This window comes from Temnothorax curvispinosus, unplaced genomic scaffold (assembly GCF_003070985.1).
Source record: "Temnothorax curvispinosus isolate PA1 unplaced genomic scaffold, ASM307098v1 QBEX01005011.1, whole genome shotgun sequence".
Lineage (NCBI taxonomy): Eukaryota > Metazoa > Arthropoda > Insecta > Hymenoptera > Formicidae > Temnothorax > Temnothorax curvispinosus.
In genome coordinates, this window is record NW_020214791.1 from 979,204 (window position 1) to 996,289 (window position 17,086).

The 17,086-nt window shown below is 37.9% G+C and overlaps 1 protein-coding gene across 1 annotated transcript; it reads right to left on the reverse strand.

Moving 5' to 3' along the window:
* Window positions 1–802: 802 nt before the first annotated feature.
* Window positions 803–17,081, reverse strand: LOC112454374 (ATPase family AAA domain-containing protein 2-like). The gene is made up of 25 exons (XM_025015731.1): window positions 16,712–17,081; window positions 15,783–16,011; window positions 15,320–15,620; window positions 15,067–15,244; window positions 14,912–14,978; window positions 14,570–14,819; window positions 14,278–14,492; window positions 13,905–14,197; window positions 13,105–13,422; window positions 12,833–13,014; window positions 12,556–12,742; window positions 11,836–12,314; window positions 11,565–11,750; window positions 11,337–11,372; window positions 10,236–11,103; window positions 10,082–10,127; window positions 4,674–4,822; window positions 4,186–4,455; window positions 3,902–4,093; window positions 3,509–3,690; window positions 3,267–3,450; window positions 3,007–3,192; window positions 2,074–2,206; window positions 1,917–2,012; window positions 803–1,270 (listed from the first exon to the last, which is right to left on the reverse strand). The coding sequence occupies exons 1-25, from the start codon at window positions 16,715–16,717 to the stop codon at window positions 960–962; spliced, it is 5,544 nt and encodes a 1,847-aa protein (XP_024871499.1). The 5' UTR covers window positions 16,718–17,081; the 3' UTR covers window positions 803–959.
* Window positions 17,082–17,086: the final 5 nt, after the last annotated feature.

The window sequence follows — 17,086 nt, forward strand, 5'->3', positions numbered from 1 at the left end:
AAGCTTCCGTGTGGACGAAGGATTTTTTTTTCAACGACTAGAACTTGTTTTACAAAAATGAAATGGTCAATTTTTTTTAGTAAAAATCGTGACTCGAACTTCAAAGTTCTCTAAAAAATTCAAAATTCAATTTTTTTCGAAATCCTTCGTTCACACGGAAGATAAAGTCATCTACTAACGAAATCTTCTTGGTTTTTTTATTTTAGATAATCCTGTCTCGAGATATAATGTCCACCGGGATGCTACTTTTTTTTTTAGGAGCTGTATTAAAATATTCGCCAAAATTATAATAACTATTATTTTCTACTAAAAAAAATACAAAAAGTTCGTCAAACATATATTAATATCATGTAAAAGTTTCTGAATAAAAAAGTTAATACGTTTACGTAAAAAAAATTCGAGAAAATCCCTCTTTTTTTGCGCCTCTGACTGCATATTCCCCCTTAAATAATAATAATAAGTGAAACAGGACCGACGTGATATACAATCAATTAGAGAGAAAAACGGATCTTGGTAGCCTAATAATAATATTGTGTGAATTTTACTTTTCCAAACTCAGTAAACTGCGCGTCGGTCTTTAAAACAGCTCTTTGTTGGAACAGTAAATCCACATAGTGTTAAATCGATAATTGATTTAAATTTTGATGTTAATAAGCATCCTTATTAAAATCACTGTAAAAAATTTATTGCAAAAAAATATTACCTCAGTCAAATAAAATAAAAAATGTGACATCACGCAAGGTGATCACGTTCATCCATTGCTAGCGAAAAGATTGCAAAGAAATGTACGAAGAATATTCTTTAACATAAACAGGTCTCTCACCGCGTCATTTATTACACCACAATATTTCATTTAATGAATTTGTCATTGTGTCGGTTATTGCGTTCTGGTGCGTTACATTTCACAAATTCAGACATCACATGGACGATTCACAAGGGACGTTACATCGAATTAGTGATCAATCCTCTTCCTGCTTCGCCCGCATTTTCACCCGTTTCAATTCCTCGTAACGCACGACGTACTCATTCACCGTCGCGCGCAGATCCCCGTTGTTCTCCATTGTGAGTTCGAGGGAGGAGAACAGGCTCTCCAGTAAATGGCTCGGCCACTCGTCGGTCGATTTGACAATCGTTTCGACCAGATCCTCGATTTGCGAGCTGAAGAGCTTCTCGGTGCTGGACGGTGCTGAAGATGCGCCGGATGTTAATCTCTGCCGTTTGGACGGCGGGCCCTCGCCGGACGCGTTGTACTCTCTCTTGACGGCCGTTCCTAAGAATCGTCAAGCTTAGAAGAGTATACAAATCCATTGTGATCTAGCACAATTATGTCCATTTCTATCAAAGTAGATTAACTTTAATCTCGGTTTAGCTTAAGGTAAATGTACCATGCCTGGGCATTCAGTGGACTGTCAGGACTGATTAAAATCAAAGATGAAAATACTTTTCTTGTATTTTGAAACTTTATTTGTAGTATTCAAACGTTAATTCGCGTTATACTTATTTAGGGACTAATAATAAAGGAAAATGATAAAGGTGTCCAGGACACGGGTACGTGTCCGCCGACTGTCCAGGCACTTGACATTTACCTTATTTTCTATCTTTTTTTAACTTTTAGAACTAGAAAAAGATGAATGGTAAGTTAGATCAAGATTAAAATTAAACTGCGATAAAAATGAACATTAATGTGTTGATAACTCAATTCTAAGAAAGTTGGACTTATGAGATTGTCAATTAGCAGTTACTCGATCTGGAAGACGTCGAGTGCGAGGACCGTACAGCTCCGAGCTTATTTCGCGCTTTCGATTGCGTTTTAATCTTTCTGGTCGTGCGTGCCGCGCTAATCTCTTCGAGGTCATTACGATGGACATTAACAAGGGGATAAATATTGCACGTAAAACTTGTACTCTTTAACGTACCTAGTAATCCGCTGGAATCGGCAGGGTGTACGTGGTTCCTCAGCTTTCTAGTCTCGCCCTTGAGCTTCTTCGGGCACAAGATTGACGCCAGATCCGCTGCGTTAGAAGTCAATTTATTATTAACGATCGTACGCTACCGTTTCAGATGGATAATTACCTTGCGAGGAGCGATCGGACAGACTGTCGGAGTTTCCATTGAACAGTTGCTTGAAAAAGGAACGTCGCTTTTGCGACGACGGCGTTCTCACTTCGTACACTTCGCCGCGATTATTGTCGTACAATTCTGCAATCTGTTACAAGTGGCGCAAGCAGTCGATAATTGTGCACTTATGAGCAAACGTATTGCAAATATATCAACATTTAAAGGTCCGTCGTTTAAAAGACTAACGCTGCTATTTTGCTTGATTCTATCTGGGCTACTTTTACTTTTAGAATAATTGAGGGCTTCCATGCAAGATGTAAAGTCAGAAAACTCCATTTTGAGAAAAAAACTTTTCCATTTTTTCTCAAAACTACTGTCGACATGCAATAGGAATGTAAGTATCATTAAAATGTTATTTTCTTATACTTTTGAGATAATATGTTAAAATAAGTATTTTTATTTATTTCCATTTTATAAAAACTTCAGAAAAAACCAAAACGAATTTTTATTGATTTAAGTATGTGAATTTGCTGTTTTCTTTTCATATTTTACTTAGCTCCGGTTTACAGTGCCCTATTTCTAAAATAATCAAGCAAAAAAATTGGAAAACGCTTTTGCAGGCTTTTTAAAAGCGCTTTTCGTTGTCCATCAAATCTATAAGATTGTAAGTTTTACTTATCTTCCTTTTGCAACAAAAAAAAAAACAATAAAGATGTAAGTCGACTTACATCCCTCTTGCATGAAGGCCCTCAATTCTATAAATATTACTTTTAACATTCTTACTCTAATCTTCTTTGAAATCTCGATAAATATGCTTACTTAATAAGATCACATTTAAGCCCAGAAGTGACCGCTTAAACTTTGACGTATTAAATATATACGAAACATGTGCAGAAATATATAAAATGTGAAATAAGAACGTGTGGAAAAGACAAAAAAGATGTCAACCTCCGATGGCAGATTAACGTGTCGACAGTGGGCGGTCATTAGCACGAGCATGTGCACCGATCGATCGAGACCGCGCATTAAAGAGGTAAAAACCACTCTCGTCGTCTCGTCCACCAGGTCCCACCAGGTCAAGACCCCGGGCATGTACAGCAACGCCGGTAGGGTGCGACGGGCGGTTTTGATCTTCTGTTATCATAACAAAACGACTGTCGTCTTATACATTTTTCCCAAGGGCATCAGGAAAGTAAGGTGGTTTCTACTTGTATCATGGCTTCTTCGGCCGCCTTGCCCGTTTCCTCGAACAGCGTCGTGATGTCCAGGATGTGGCACGGCAGGTGTTCCAGGGTGTGCAGCAACGCCGGTCCCAGATGACGAGTGTGAGCGTCGTCGCCGCACAGCAAAATTCGCGGGCAACCGCTCGATTTGGACGTGGCCTTGCCTGTACTGCGGTCCCACGCGAATCAGTATTCGATTTTCGCCTCTTTCGGGACGCGACACTTACATGTTATCGGAAGTCAGCATGCCGGCCGGACAAAGTGTCTGCAAGCGCAACAGGATTCCCGCTAGGTCCTCCTGCAACAGAGGCTGGATCCTGAGAGATAAACTCTTGATCGGGGCGACGATGACGCGATGCGACGCGGGAACGATGTTCTGGCGCGCCTTCAGGAAATCTTCCTTTTCTACCTTGACGAGAAATCAGCATTTCTCTCAGTCGTTTAATTTTATAAGAATAATATAAAATATACAAAATAATATATAATAATATATAATGACGAAACGTATACATATATTTTATATAAATACTATTTTCATATAAAGTCAACTTCCTGCAAAGTAAATAATTTTATTTTGTTTGTTATTTCAAATTGGTATTTATCGTCACCAAACAGCTTACTTTGAGGTGGCGTTCGTTGATATGATACTTGGATTTGGAATTATAAATCTGCGGATAATTTCTGCGAACGGAACACATGACTGCTTCAGCGCAAAGAGCCTGCAGATCGCTGCCGCAGAATCCCAATGTTTTCGACGCCAGATACGCTAGGAACTTCTGCGTCGGTTTCTGCTTCCAACTTTTGATGTGCACCTATATTCGCCGTACGGAAACACGTTAACGTTTTCCCTCTTTATCTTCTTCCTTATATATCTGTGATATTTTTTTACTAGCAGATACAATACCGAAAGTATCTCTTTTCTAGCGCTGTAGCAAGGTAAAGGAAAATACAGCTCTTTGTCGAATCTGCCGGGTCTTCTCAGAGCGGGATCTATCGCGTCGATTCTGTTGGTCGCCCCTATTACTATGATCTCGGAATTACTGTCCAGACCGTCCATCAGAGCCAAGAGAGTGGAGACCACGCTGGCGTGAACAAAATCCTGCCGACTGGATCTCACAGGCGCGAGACCGTCAACTTCATCGAAGAAAATGATACATGGTTTCGTTTGTTGTGCCTGGAGAAAACAAACGATAATTTCTTCGGATTAAAGATGAGGGAAACGCTCACTCTCGAGCCGATACGCAAGATTTTTCATGCGGATTCGATTTTATGATACAATCTGTTCAAAATAGCTAATTGTAAGTTTTAAAAAAAGATCACAAAGTGATCCTTAAATTTAAACATTTATCCTTAAAGTGTGCACGGAATTTTAAGAGATCGAACTTCACCGACCAGGGAGAAAATCTTTTCGAGCTTCTTTTCGCTCTCTCCGACCCACTTGCTAAGACAGTCAGAACCCTTGCGCGAAATAAAGGAGACTTTGCGCTCGGAATTGCTGCATTCTGTTGCTAATGCGCTGGCTACGAGAGTCTTTCCCGTTCCTAACAAAGAATGAAAGCAACAGTGTTAAATATTAAAGGATGAAATTGAAACAAAGACCTTGAATTAAATAATATTTTGTTATTTTTAACTATCACGTATGTCGAAATTTATTATTTTCACACAGAACAGTATTATTTTAACTCATCTATTGGTTTAATTAAATTAACATTGTTTTAGTTAAATTAACGACATATTGAGTAGGAGCAGTGGCAACCTATAGGAATGGTTATAAATGCCTCAAATTAAGTATAATTTGACACTAAGTACAAATTTAACAGTGAAGAATGATCCTGAGCTCAAACGGGATTTGGCATTACCTGGAGGACCGTAGAACAACAAACCGCGCGGCGGTCTGAGATTAAATTTAGCATATACGTCTCCATACATCAACGGGAACAGGACCATCTCCTTCACGATTCTAATGTGCTTCTCCAGCCCTCCGATGCAGGAGAAATCCTTCGTCGCGCCGGACATACTTCTTTCAAGAGTTCGAAAAGAACCAAACCGATCTATCTCCACTTCTGTTGCTTGTAATTAATGTCAGTTACTATGGTCGACGTATCGATACAAATCCCACAATTTATTCGCGCATTCTGAAATGATCTTATACGATCGGTATCGTTACTGGAATTTTTACGCAAATGTTATTCGGTGTTATGAGAATCCACTACTCAATTTCAACATTATTCCTGACATCATCGTCGGCTAAACAGACGGAAAATCACAAGGATCGATTGCCGTATCGATACGACGGCTTTCGTATGTTTCGCACTACGGAGATAATAAAAATGTATCACCATATCAAACTATCCAGGCACTCCAGGTATTCCTGCCGGTCAGTGTACAAAAATCCTTTGCGAGATGAGAAGGAACGGGCGAGGAGGGATGCAAATAAATCGCCGGCGGATCGGTTACATTACGAAATTTTTATTTCACTATAATATATGACAATAAAATGTATTACTTATATGATAAAATAAATAAGGCAGTGGATACATCTCGTCGCTTTTCGTCCGTATCTTTCATAACTTCGTGTAATGTTTTCATAACGTAGTGTAATGCGTCTAAATTCTTAAGGCTACCATCTACTTCTGCGTGTGTTCGTCAGTAGAAAAAATTGCCGGGTACCTGATATGCTACAGCTCAAACTCGAGCGCGTTTAATACTTCGTTCTTCGTAGAAAGTAGTCTTAAGGGACGTTATTTAAGAGAGAAAGAGAGAAAGAGAGAGAGAGACAAATAAGTGTGGTCGCTCGTCCGTAATCGGCAGTGTTTGCAAGATAACTTCTCGATCCGATAGCACACGCATCGTTTATACACATTACACATATGTATATACGTATAAATGTGGGATTTCATGCGGTGGTACAGCGAAATGACGGCATGCCGGAGAATATACTGCGCCAAGAAACGTAAAAATCGCGGAACGCGGCCGTCCCTTTTGGATTCGTTTTATCTCGAAGCGGAATGTAAAACTTGTAATCGCTAGAAGAAAAATCGTATGTACACACAATCCGTCCGACTGCGAGATTATCGGTGTGACCTTTCCGTCGTTTTACTTGAACACTTTGCAACAATTGTAAATTGTTATGTACGCGGGGTGAGTTTCGCTGGTGCATTATCTGTCGTTAGCTTCTTTGGCAAATACCCGGATACTTTGTATGGTACGATCGCCGTCGGCGGAGTACCATCGTCGCAAGAGATTATCGGTGATAATTCGCGTGAAACGATCTTTTTTTTTTCTTCCCCCCCCCCTTTTTCGTCCTTCTTCGTTTTCAATCGAGGCTGAGAATCGAGAACGTTGTACATCACATGCATTAATACGGAACGCTGGAAAAAAGCGCGTTTCTTGTTTCCCTATTTTTCCTTCTTCTAAACCTCAGTCTTTTCGCGCGACGCGCGCGATTCTACTTACTAAAGAAATTCGCAATACAATCGAATTTCGACGAACGATCCAATCGCCGAACGGAACGAATTCTTATTTACGCTAACTACAAAATTTTTTCGCTACGAATGTATCGGCCTGACACGAGAATACGAATACGCTACTAACAAAACTCGGTAGATTACCCACCTAATCGTGCTCCTGCAAACGAAAATTTCACATTTTAACAACAACAACGTATCCCTAAGAAAGATATTACTTCGTGGATCACATGAGATTTATCGATAGAATTTATTTACTATAGCTCCTATTCGATTGTATGGTTTTGAACAGCAAAAGGATGGATCGCGTGCCCTGTATATATGTACGTTGCCTCCGAACATTATTGTTTAAAACGGTTATTGGAGAGAATCTGTTTTTCAGAGGCTGTCCGTGACAGCTTAAGTGAAAACGAGCTTTTCGTCTCGTCGCATACGGCTTCATCCTCTGTGGTAACTAATCGTTCACAATTACAGCAAGTCACAACCAATACACGAATCTGGGGAAGGCAAGTTATACCCTAAATATTCGCTAATATTTATACATGTACATATAACACAAAGTCTCCCAGAATCGTCACAGTTCTTATCGAGCGTGATACTCGATTTCTGATGAATAATAAGAACGGCAGTTTTTTTTTCTCTTTAAATCAAGGCATAGCTTCGGAATTGTAAACCGAGAATTGTAAAAATAAAATAATTTTTTGCACTTTTGGAATAAAAATAGGATGGTTGAAAGATCGAGATAATAAAAAAGAAAACATAATCGAATCGAGATAATAAAAAAAGAAAATATAATCGAATCGACATAATAAAAAAAGAAAATATAATCGAAGAAGGTGCGATAGTCCTGGGATATTTTGTAGAGCGACGGCCAGATATTCAAGAGTGCTTAAGACCGACTGGAAGTCTCAATGTTTTGTAATTATTTCATTGCCGTTTCAGATTTTTACCGATATTACTTATCTCTCCTGAAAAATTTAGTAAAATGGAATGATTTTTTATTATTCTTCAAGTCCTAATCCGGACATTTAACATCTTTGAAGATCTAATGCGCGAACGATCAATTTTACAATTTTATAAAATCATTCACTTTTCAGAGCCTTCGAAATTGATCTAAACATGACTAACTAGCCGCCACTGCATCGTATATATATAATATATATATATTTTTTTTATCGAGGTATTTCATATTTATAGTAGTGTACGTGTGTGTATATTAAGTGCCCTGTTTCCATCTTCAACGAGTAAAACCTTATACTTTTTACAACTTTGGTCTATTTAAATTGCAGATTACTAGTTTTGAATATACCTTAAGTTATTTCGTATGAACTGTACTGCATTAATACAAGATCAAAAGTTATCATCACAAAAAAAACACCACATTTAACTGAAACAATTGTTCGGTAAGTGAAAAAAAAAGTAACAGGATTTTGATGAAACAAAATACTCTGTTATAGATATACAATATTCACTATCTTATGTCTCTTTAATCCCTTGATTGTCAAACGGAAATATTCCTAAAAATAAACCTGGCCAAAAGTGCTCATGACAGAAATATCTGCACATTCAAGAAAAGATGCTTATATATCAGAACAATTAGAATGGGATACTATATTTTCATATTTTTGGGGTCGCTGAATTCAAATCTGAAATCAAAATTGCGAAATTTAAAATAGCGGATGCAATGGCGGATCAAAAATAAAAAAAATTTATTCGATTTGCATGAAAATTTTTGAAATCGCTGATTTCAAATTTAAAATAAAAATTCAAGAATTGGCAAATTCAATATGATTGGCAAAACATTTAAAATATAGTTTAATTTGCTTAAAAAATTTTTATTTTGAATTTTTTAAATAATTTTACTAACTTCTTTTTGTCAAAAGCATTTTTGGCGCATAAACATTTTTTTCGTCTAACAGCAAAGGGATTAAACACGATAACTTGGAGTAATTTTCGTGATTTATATCTTAAAATTAAATCCCTTTATGTGGATTTTTTCAGATGATAAGCTTTGATTTACTCATTTTCATACGTCAAGTATACCATCTTATACTAGTAATAATTTGAATTGATACATTCTGTAGCACGAGGTATATTTTGATACACGAGGAAAAAACCACGATCTTATATATATGTAACAAGTATAAAGAAATGATACACGATACGTATTTCGGCTTTCCCTGTTACGTGTGAGTAAATTTTTATTCGAATCCAAGATGGATATCTGGAATAATTTTTCATCAGCAATATAATAAAATGCCGATTATCATAAATATTTAAAATGACGATAATCCAAAATTAAGGACGATCGTCATATCATGATAATGTCTTTATTTAACAAAGATTTAGCTAAAACAGTTAAGTACACAATGTACCAATTCTAATATTTTCATTTTCCTATATAATCAACATAATGTAGAAACTTGACAGAAAAATAATTTTTGCAAAATGTGTCTGTATATATGTAAAGTACACATACATATATTAAATTATCGAAGATTAAATTAAAAACTTATATCTTACGTGTTATACGTATTATATATTGTCAGATATTAAGTTTTTAATTAGATCTTGTATATCTAATCTGAAATCTTTCGTACAAGTGTTCACAAACAAGAGTCCACGATTATCCTAAAGGAATATTATGTAAGAATGTTAGCGATTGGCTACTTACTTTTTCCTTATTTCTTTTTTTTTTCACTTTTATCGCTATGACATATAAAAGTGATATAATCTCAAAAATAAAAATGGTTTTAAACACGATGATAAAAAAAATATTATTATTTCATCAAGTCAATTATAATGAATAATTGAATATGCATTTTATTTATTAAATTTAAATCAAATTAATTTTATAAAAAAGATGTATATGTATAAACGGCAGTAATAATAAATCTAATTCGTTCTTTCTTATTATTTCAGCCCTATATGTGATTAAGAGTCGTGATATTATCTTATTTTTGTATGAAATATCAAATAATCACTCGATTGGACATTTACAGTGTTTTTTCGAATATGTACAAAATCCAATCCATATTATTCGAAACTCAATATTCAACTAAAATTGCCTGTTATGTCACATAACAATGCAATTGCTTTGTAGATATATGCTGTTATTCACCTAAAAGTTGGCAGTAGAATAACTAAGAAATATAGCATTCCAAAGTTCCGTTTGATACAACAATGATAATATCCGGTTTTGCATTCAGTATAAATATACAAAAAAAGACCTTCTGCAGGTATCGCAATGGCGTAATAATGTAGTATGTTTGTCTTGTTAGCAACATGCAGTTTCTTTCATAATGTCATACCTGTATATTGTACTTTACTGACGTTGTGACTTGTACTCTGTAAACTTTTCCACTTCCTTGAGCAAGTCCTAAAAGTATACCAATATTTGTCAACATACGTTAAAATTGGATAAGCTGATATTGTTCATCATTCTGTAGTTTCTATAATTTTTATAATCAATAAAATGTATATTTACCTTTGGCAGTGATTTTCTATCGTATTTCTGAGCATATTTTCCAACGCATCTGCTTAGTTGCACATAGATATCGCACAATACCTCGACAGGAAAGTCCTTCGTTATTTCAACCGTAAAATGCCATGCATTTTCCAATTCGCTTTTATCAACTACAATTTTCTCATTTTCTTCAATCTTATCCCGGCTAGTATCGCTGCTCTCGATGGCGAATGACAAATCGTCCATGCTTTCACGTCGAGATGACGAACTCGAATCGCCGTTCATCGTTGGCTTGTCTTCATCCACGAAGCTTATTTCCATTTGAAGATTATCTATTCGTTGATCCACGACAGTGCCATTTTGACTCCCCTTTGAATTCTCATTTTGCGAATCATTCTCTGAATCGGTATTGTCGAACAACCCCATATGCCCATTCAAAACGCTATTCGCCTCGGTTTCGAATTCTTGGAATTTTTCTAAATCGATACTAGTGGTAGTTTCATTGTTTAACGATTTATTCGCGACTATTTCAGTGACGCTCTCATCGAAAGCGATTTTCTTCTTTTTATGGATTTTCTTCACGTAGCCACGCGCCCAAGCGGGTATTTTACGCTTCCTCGAACTGCCGAATTTCTTTCCGTTCACGACGAGAGAATGACTAGAATTTACAGACTCCTTCTTCTCCGCTCGCTCGCCCGTGGAAGTGGATTCCAGTTTGGAATTCTTGCTTTCTTCCTCATTATCACAATTGTTCTCTAAAATTCGGCGAGTCTTCGAAATTTCGCGACACTTGTCCTCGAAATCGGAGTCCAGTTCGGCTTTTATTAAAGCGTAAGCGTTGTCACGCAAGGAACACGCTCGATGTCTTATCAATTTGTCCGCAGGATCCCTGTGAGAGGAGAACACAGCGTGTTAGCAGCGTATAAAAAATTCATATTCTAGCATTCCATTGAATAGAAAGCGTGATGACTAATGGGAGTGGTCTTCAATGATGCGTGGTGAATTAGTTATAATGGTGTGTCTAGCAAAACATCAACGATTATGGTGCGCTCTAAATTGAAAACCACTATTATCTACGGAGCGATAACAGCATTACGGATAAACAGCAAAAAGCTCAACTACCTCTTTAATATTCCGAGGGAAGGCCTATCACGTAAGCTGACATGAAAACACACAATATATGAATGTCAGTATAGAAAAAGACAGTATCGCTAGAGAAGAACCTTAAGTTATAGCATAATATCAATAACTGCTTCTGTAACGGAGATATTCTCGCACGAGACTCGTATGACTGTTTTCCTTGACCGGCGAGAAATGTCAGAAAGATCGCTTCCTAATTTAGTTACTGACCTGTCTGGGTTATATTCGAGAGCATTTCTGCATATGAGATCAATATCGTCGAGAAATTCGCGGGCGCAGAGGTAGCAGTTCATATCGATCTTGGTCATCATCGTTTCCAGATCCATAGGTTGCTTTATTATCTGGTTGTAATCCGGTACTTCTTCCGTGTCCACCGGCTTCGTAAACATGAAAAATCTGAAACACATCGTTCCATTAAACCCCCTCTGACCGACTGTAAAAAATAAAAAGAAAGACTGAAAATAATTTACACAATACTTACTGTCGATTTCTCGCTAGTTTAGCGCATATCTCTCTCAGGAAAATTCGTAACTCTCTCAGAGATACCTCATCTTTCTCGTACATGATCCGCTTCTCCTGTTCCGTTAATTTCTTTGGCAATGGATTCGGCGCTAATGGCAGTGTTTCTAAAACCTCTACTTTGTTACTTTTGATCTGTGGTTGTCTTAGACTCTGAACGATAAAAATGGGCCGGAAAAATTTCATTCTTTGTTCGGTGATGGGAGTCTTCATAGAATACACCTCCCCGCGTAATTCACTGAACAAGCTTTTTAATTGATTTGGGAGATCTTGATACGTTGCATCGCTCGTTGCGAGAATTAAAATTGGCAATGAAGGATCAAGTGCTGCGATACGGCACAAGAAAACTGCTTTTACTGTTTCCGGCACGAGGGGCCACCATTGATTGATCGATCGAATGTAAATTGTGGACGGTACGTTTCTAACCGCTTCGTTAAATACCTATAATAATTTACAATTATTAATATTTATCTATAATATTCAACTAGCGGAATAAAAACTTTTCTTTCTTTGATAATAATAAGTACATATCACATATAAATTTAAAAAATCATAAATATACAAGATTATATCTTTTCGTCATTTTTGGTTATTATGAAATTAAGGAGTTTTAAAACTTTTAGATAAATACATAAATTTAAAAGCTTAATCTAACAATGTTGTGTGTATTTGCTATATTAACCTGCACGCAAGTTTCTTCCGGGGATCGAGCACTTTCCGCAAACAATGTGCTGACATCTAAAATCTGGACTGGCAGATGTTCCATACAATGTAGCAATGCTTGAGCTAAATGAGGTCCTTGACCTTCAGAAAGACTGCCACCCGAGATCAATAATCTTGGACGATAGATGCCCTTGGCATTCCTCATTCTATAAAAAGGAACCACGATATATAGATAACAATTCAAAAGAACGTATTTTTATCACCAATTTTATTATTGTCATATAAGGAATAATTACTTTGCCATTGCAGGATTTACACCTTGAGGAAATATTCCTTTGATTAAATTAAGCAATTCTTCCAATGGAGGCGCTAATAGTGGTTCCATAAAAGGCTGCAATTTTCTTCCTGCGCATGGAGCTACTCTATGGGATGACGGAACGAGCATAGAGCTTGCTTGCATAAAGTCACGTTTCTTTACCTGTTTTAATTAATATAATTAATATCAATAACTTTTAAAATAAAATTCCAATTGTATACTAGTCATTATTCCTCTCATTACGAAACGTACTTGAACTCTCTCCGGATCCAGCAATAATCTGTCGTTTGTCATATAAATTTGTGGGTAAGTTCTCCTTAATGCCTGTAGTACTGCCTCAGTGCACAAGGCTCTCAGGTCTGAGCCGCAATAACCAGTCGCCTTCTCCGCCAATATCTCCAGTAATTGTTCGGACGGTGTTTTTTTCCATTTACTAACGTGAATTTTCAGAATCTCTAATCTCTCTTTTTTGGCCGGTAAAGCAAAACATAGTTCGCGATCAAAACGGCCGGGTCTTCGAAGGGCCGGATCGATTGCATCGATTCTATTCGTCGCGCCGATAACTATAACCTTTTACAAGGAAAAAGGAAAAACTTAGAAAATTTTAAACATCTAGCCTATAAATCCTTTTAACATCGTTTTTAGGATGCTGGGAAACTCAGTGCTAGAGCAGTCCCTTGTCAAGCAGAAGATCTAGGTTTTATTCCCAAAAAATTGCCATTCCACATATATAGTTTAAATTAATATTATAAATTAAATGGGAAAATCCGTTATGATAAAAATAAAGTACACGAACTTAAAGTAACTAAACTGGAGATAAATAAACCATGATATATTGCATTATTCCTTGGAAAACAAATCTCCAACTAATAAAAATAAGTTTTAAAACCAGTTCTCCAAAATGGAAGTTGGACAAAGAGCTTACAACTTCTAAAAAATTGCGATTGTAATAAAACTAATGAAAGCCAAGGTCCATATGAGACTATAGCACTTTTACATTAAAAGTCAAGGTTCAAATCAGGCTGTAGACATCAAAGAATTATTTCTATTACCTGTCCTCTATCACTGAGACCATCCATGAGCGCTAAGAGCGTAGATACAATACTGGCGTGTATCTGATCCTGCTTAGTACTTCTGACAGGTGCCAGACCATCTATTTCGTCAAAAAATATTATGGACGGTTTCATTTGTTGAGCCTGTTCAAATAACAATCTCAATTGCCGTTCCGATTCCCCGACCCACTTTGACAGACAGTCCGCTCCTTTCCTCATGAAGAATGCCATCTTCGTGTTGCCTTGACTGCATTCATTTGCCAGTGCTCTAGCTATTAGTGTCTTGCCAGTCCCTGAAATAAATTTCCAAGTTGCATAAAAATTAAAACGAGTTTCCATTATGCTGCACTTTAAAAAGGTATATTGTATATACCTGGAGGGCCATAGAACAAGACACCCTTCGGTGGAGTAATGTCGAAACACTCAAGTATGTCTGGATACAGCATGGGAAAGATGACCATCTCCTTAAGGCATTCAATGTGTTTTCGCAGACCTCCGACGTCACTAAATCTAATGTTAGTATCTAACGTTATAGGATTTATGTCAGCTTTTCGATCGGGTGGACCGCCTTGTTGTATGGTCGATTGTCTTTAAAATATTCAATATTTACGTATGCTAATGAACGTATCATTCAATAAATTTTTTTTCATGATATATACAAGTACCTTGCTTTTTTGCCTTTCTTCTTGTCATAACGTTGAGGCTCGGAGTCAGTGGAGTCGGCAGAACTCGTGCTCTTATTTCTATGCTTCCTTCTTCTCATTGAATTACTGAGAACACTTCTAAGGGCTCTAATAGAACGCCTAACCGGCTCTACGTTAGCTTGAAACCTATCTACGGTAGGCTTTTTTTGACGTAAACTATACTTTCTAGGCCCGGGAGAATCCGAAGATTCGCTTAGATCACTATCCTCCACTGTAGATAAATATATCGTGTTACTATTTTGGAAGAGAAAACAAATATACCTGTTATGCAGCAGCATTGGCAAACCTAAAACTTTTCCTTACCTCTTGGCAGTTGTCGTTGAGCCGTGCGCCTCGTCCTCTTAATACGTGTATACATATCCTCATATCCCTAACGGAAAATAATGTAAATAAAAGATACATAAAATTTACAGATCGCCATTCAACTGTAGAGAAATGAGCTACAGAAATTCACTTACGTCTTCATTTTCAGAGTTGTCATTATCATTATTATCTGGCTTTTCACTTTCGCGCGAGCTATCATCGTCCGCCTCCTCTTGCTCCACCTTGGGCTTCTCAGTTTTCTCAACTACACTTCCGCATAATCTGGTTACGGGACCTTCTCGAAATCTGCTTGGACTGTCAGACTTTCTCGTTCTGAGGAAACATTTTAACTTCAGTTATATTAAATTCCATTAAGCACGTGTATAAGCGTTCGATTAAATTGCATGCCTAGTGTCTTTCTCCTCATTCGCTGGTCTCGTTTGTTCGCTGACATCCTTTTCCGGCTCAGTTCGTTCTTTCAGGTCACGATCGGCTCTAGCTCGAAGTTCTCTGCTATTTTGTCGATCGTGTTCCGTTCTGTCCCTAAGATGCCTCGTCGGAGTTTTATTAGGTGGATGATTTTCGCGAGATCTCAAGGGCATGCGGTCTCGGAGATCACGTTTTCTACCAGGGACATCGTCCACCATCTCTTTGTCCGAAGAAGAAGGATGTTGTTGAAACATAGGATATCCTTTCAAAGTTTGTGTCCCTGTTAATTTTAAGAAACATTTGAAACAGTTGCGGTCTCCAGTTCTAAATATGCGCAATATTTATGAAAATGTATATGTTGTACATTAGTGGTTAAAAGCTAACTATTTCGCTTTACAATTAAGTGGTGCGTTCTTTATTTATTAAACAATCTCAATTGTACCTAGTATCCAGCTTGTATTAAGATTGTCATACGTCTGCATTCTATTGCGTGTACTGCGACGAACGCTTAAATTGTTTCTAGTTAAGTGCGAATTAGAGCCGGAATGTGACCTCAGCTTGCGCAAGCTCTTGGACCGTCTGACGGTCGCCTCCAAGCTGTGGTTGCGAGGAACAAAGATCTCTTCCTCGGTATCCATTGAGTCCAATGCAGGGTCATCATCTGACATTATCTATGAAATAATTTTACTACATACACCAGAGTACGCATACTGGCATCTATAACCCTGTGGGGACACTGTGGGGACTTTTAAGAGTTCACAGTCGATTATCATTTTTTGAAACCTTAAAGATAATACATGAATTTTTCTAGATTTTTTGTAACAGAAATGTTTTCAAAAACCTTTTAGACTTAAAAAATGTCCCAGGGTGTCTGGATGAGTGCTCCAAAAACACAGTGTCCACACAACATTAAGGATATGTTTATGTACAAACACATGGCAGACAAAATAAGTGAGGGACATGTGCACAAAGCTCTTCGTAAAGGCCTAGAAAGATATTCTTTAATTCTCTAAGTCCTGATCCCTATTCTTACAAGAATACACGTGTTTCGTTAAAACGCCCTATGAAAACAAACGGCACGTATACAAAGGTATAGACACGTTACTGCGAAATTAATTGCGCGAGGTGCAAAGCTTCGATAGATTTCTGAGTGAAAATTCTACGCGACTAAATGGCATCGCGACACGCTCGAGCAAAAAGGAGGAGGGAAACGGAGAACTCGTCTTGACAATAAACAACAAACAGAACGATACGTAATCCCCTCTCTCTTTCTTTCTCTCCGTCTCGCTCTTTTTCGTGATCTCGCGCATTCCTCGTTCCTCTGGCGATTCTCGCCCCGCCGTCTCAATCTAGCGCGAACGACGATTATACCTTCATCTGGCCAATTCTTGTTGCCGATGCGCGAGGAAAGCGTTAAAATCGCGAACGTCCGTCATATGCGTGGGACAGTGCGGAGCTGCGTTCACGATCTCGCGAGGGGGACTCCGGACTGTCCTTTTCCGGAAGAGGAGCAGGAGCGCGAGCACGCTGGCCACGGAATCGCCGTCTCACCGTCGCGGTGCCGAGTAACGCACGGCCGGAGCTCGTCGTTACTCCGTTTCGGCGTTCAGGTAGAATCACGCGACCGACGTTACTGCCCGCCGAACGATATCAGGGGACCGAGACGGCACACGATTCCGGATCGAGTACAATTGCAAAATCCGTGTATCATCTGTATACCGCACACAGACGCACGCGCCGCGCACA

Bases quoted from the DNA above. Each gene is read 5' to 3' on its own strand.
- LOC112454374 (XM_025015731.1), bottom strand. The intron at 11,104-11,336 runs GTAGTTGAGCTT...CTCCTCTCACAG, and splicing joins TCCCTCGGAATATTAAAGAG to GGATCCTGCGGACAAATTGA. The intron at 3,193-3,266 runs GTAGAAACCACC...TTATGATAACAG, and splicing joins CCGAAGAAGCCATGATACAA to AAGATCAAAACCGCCCGTCG.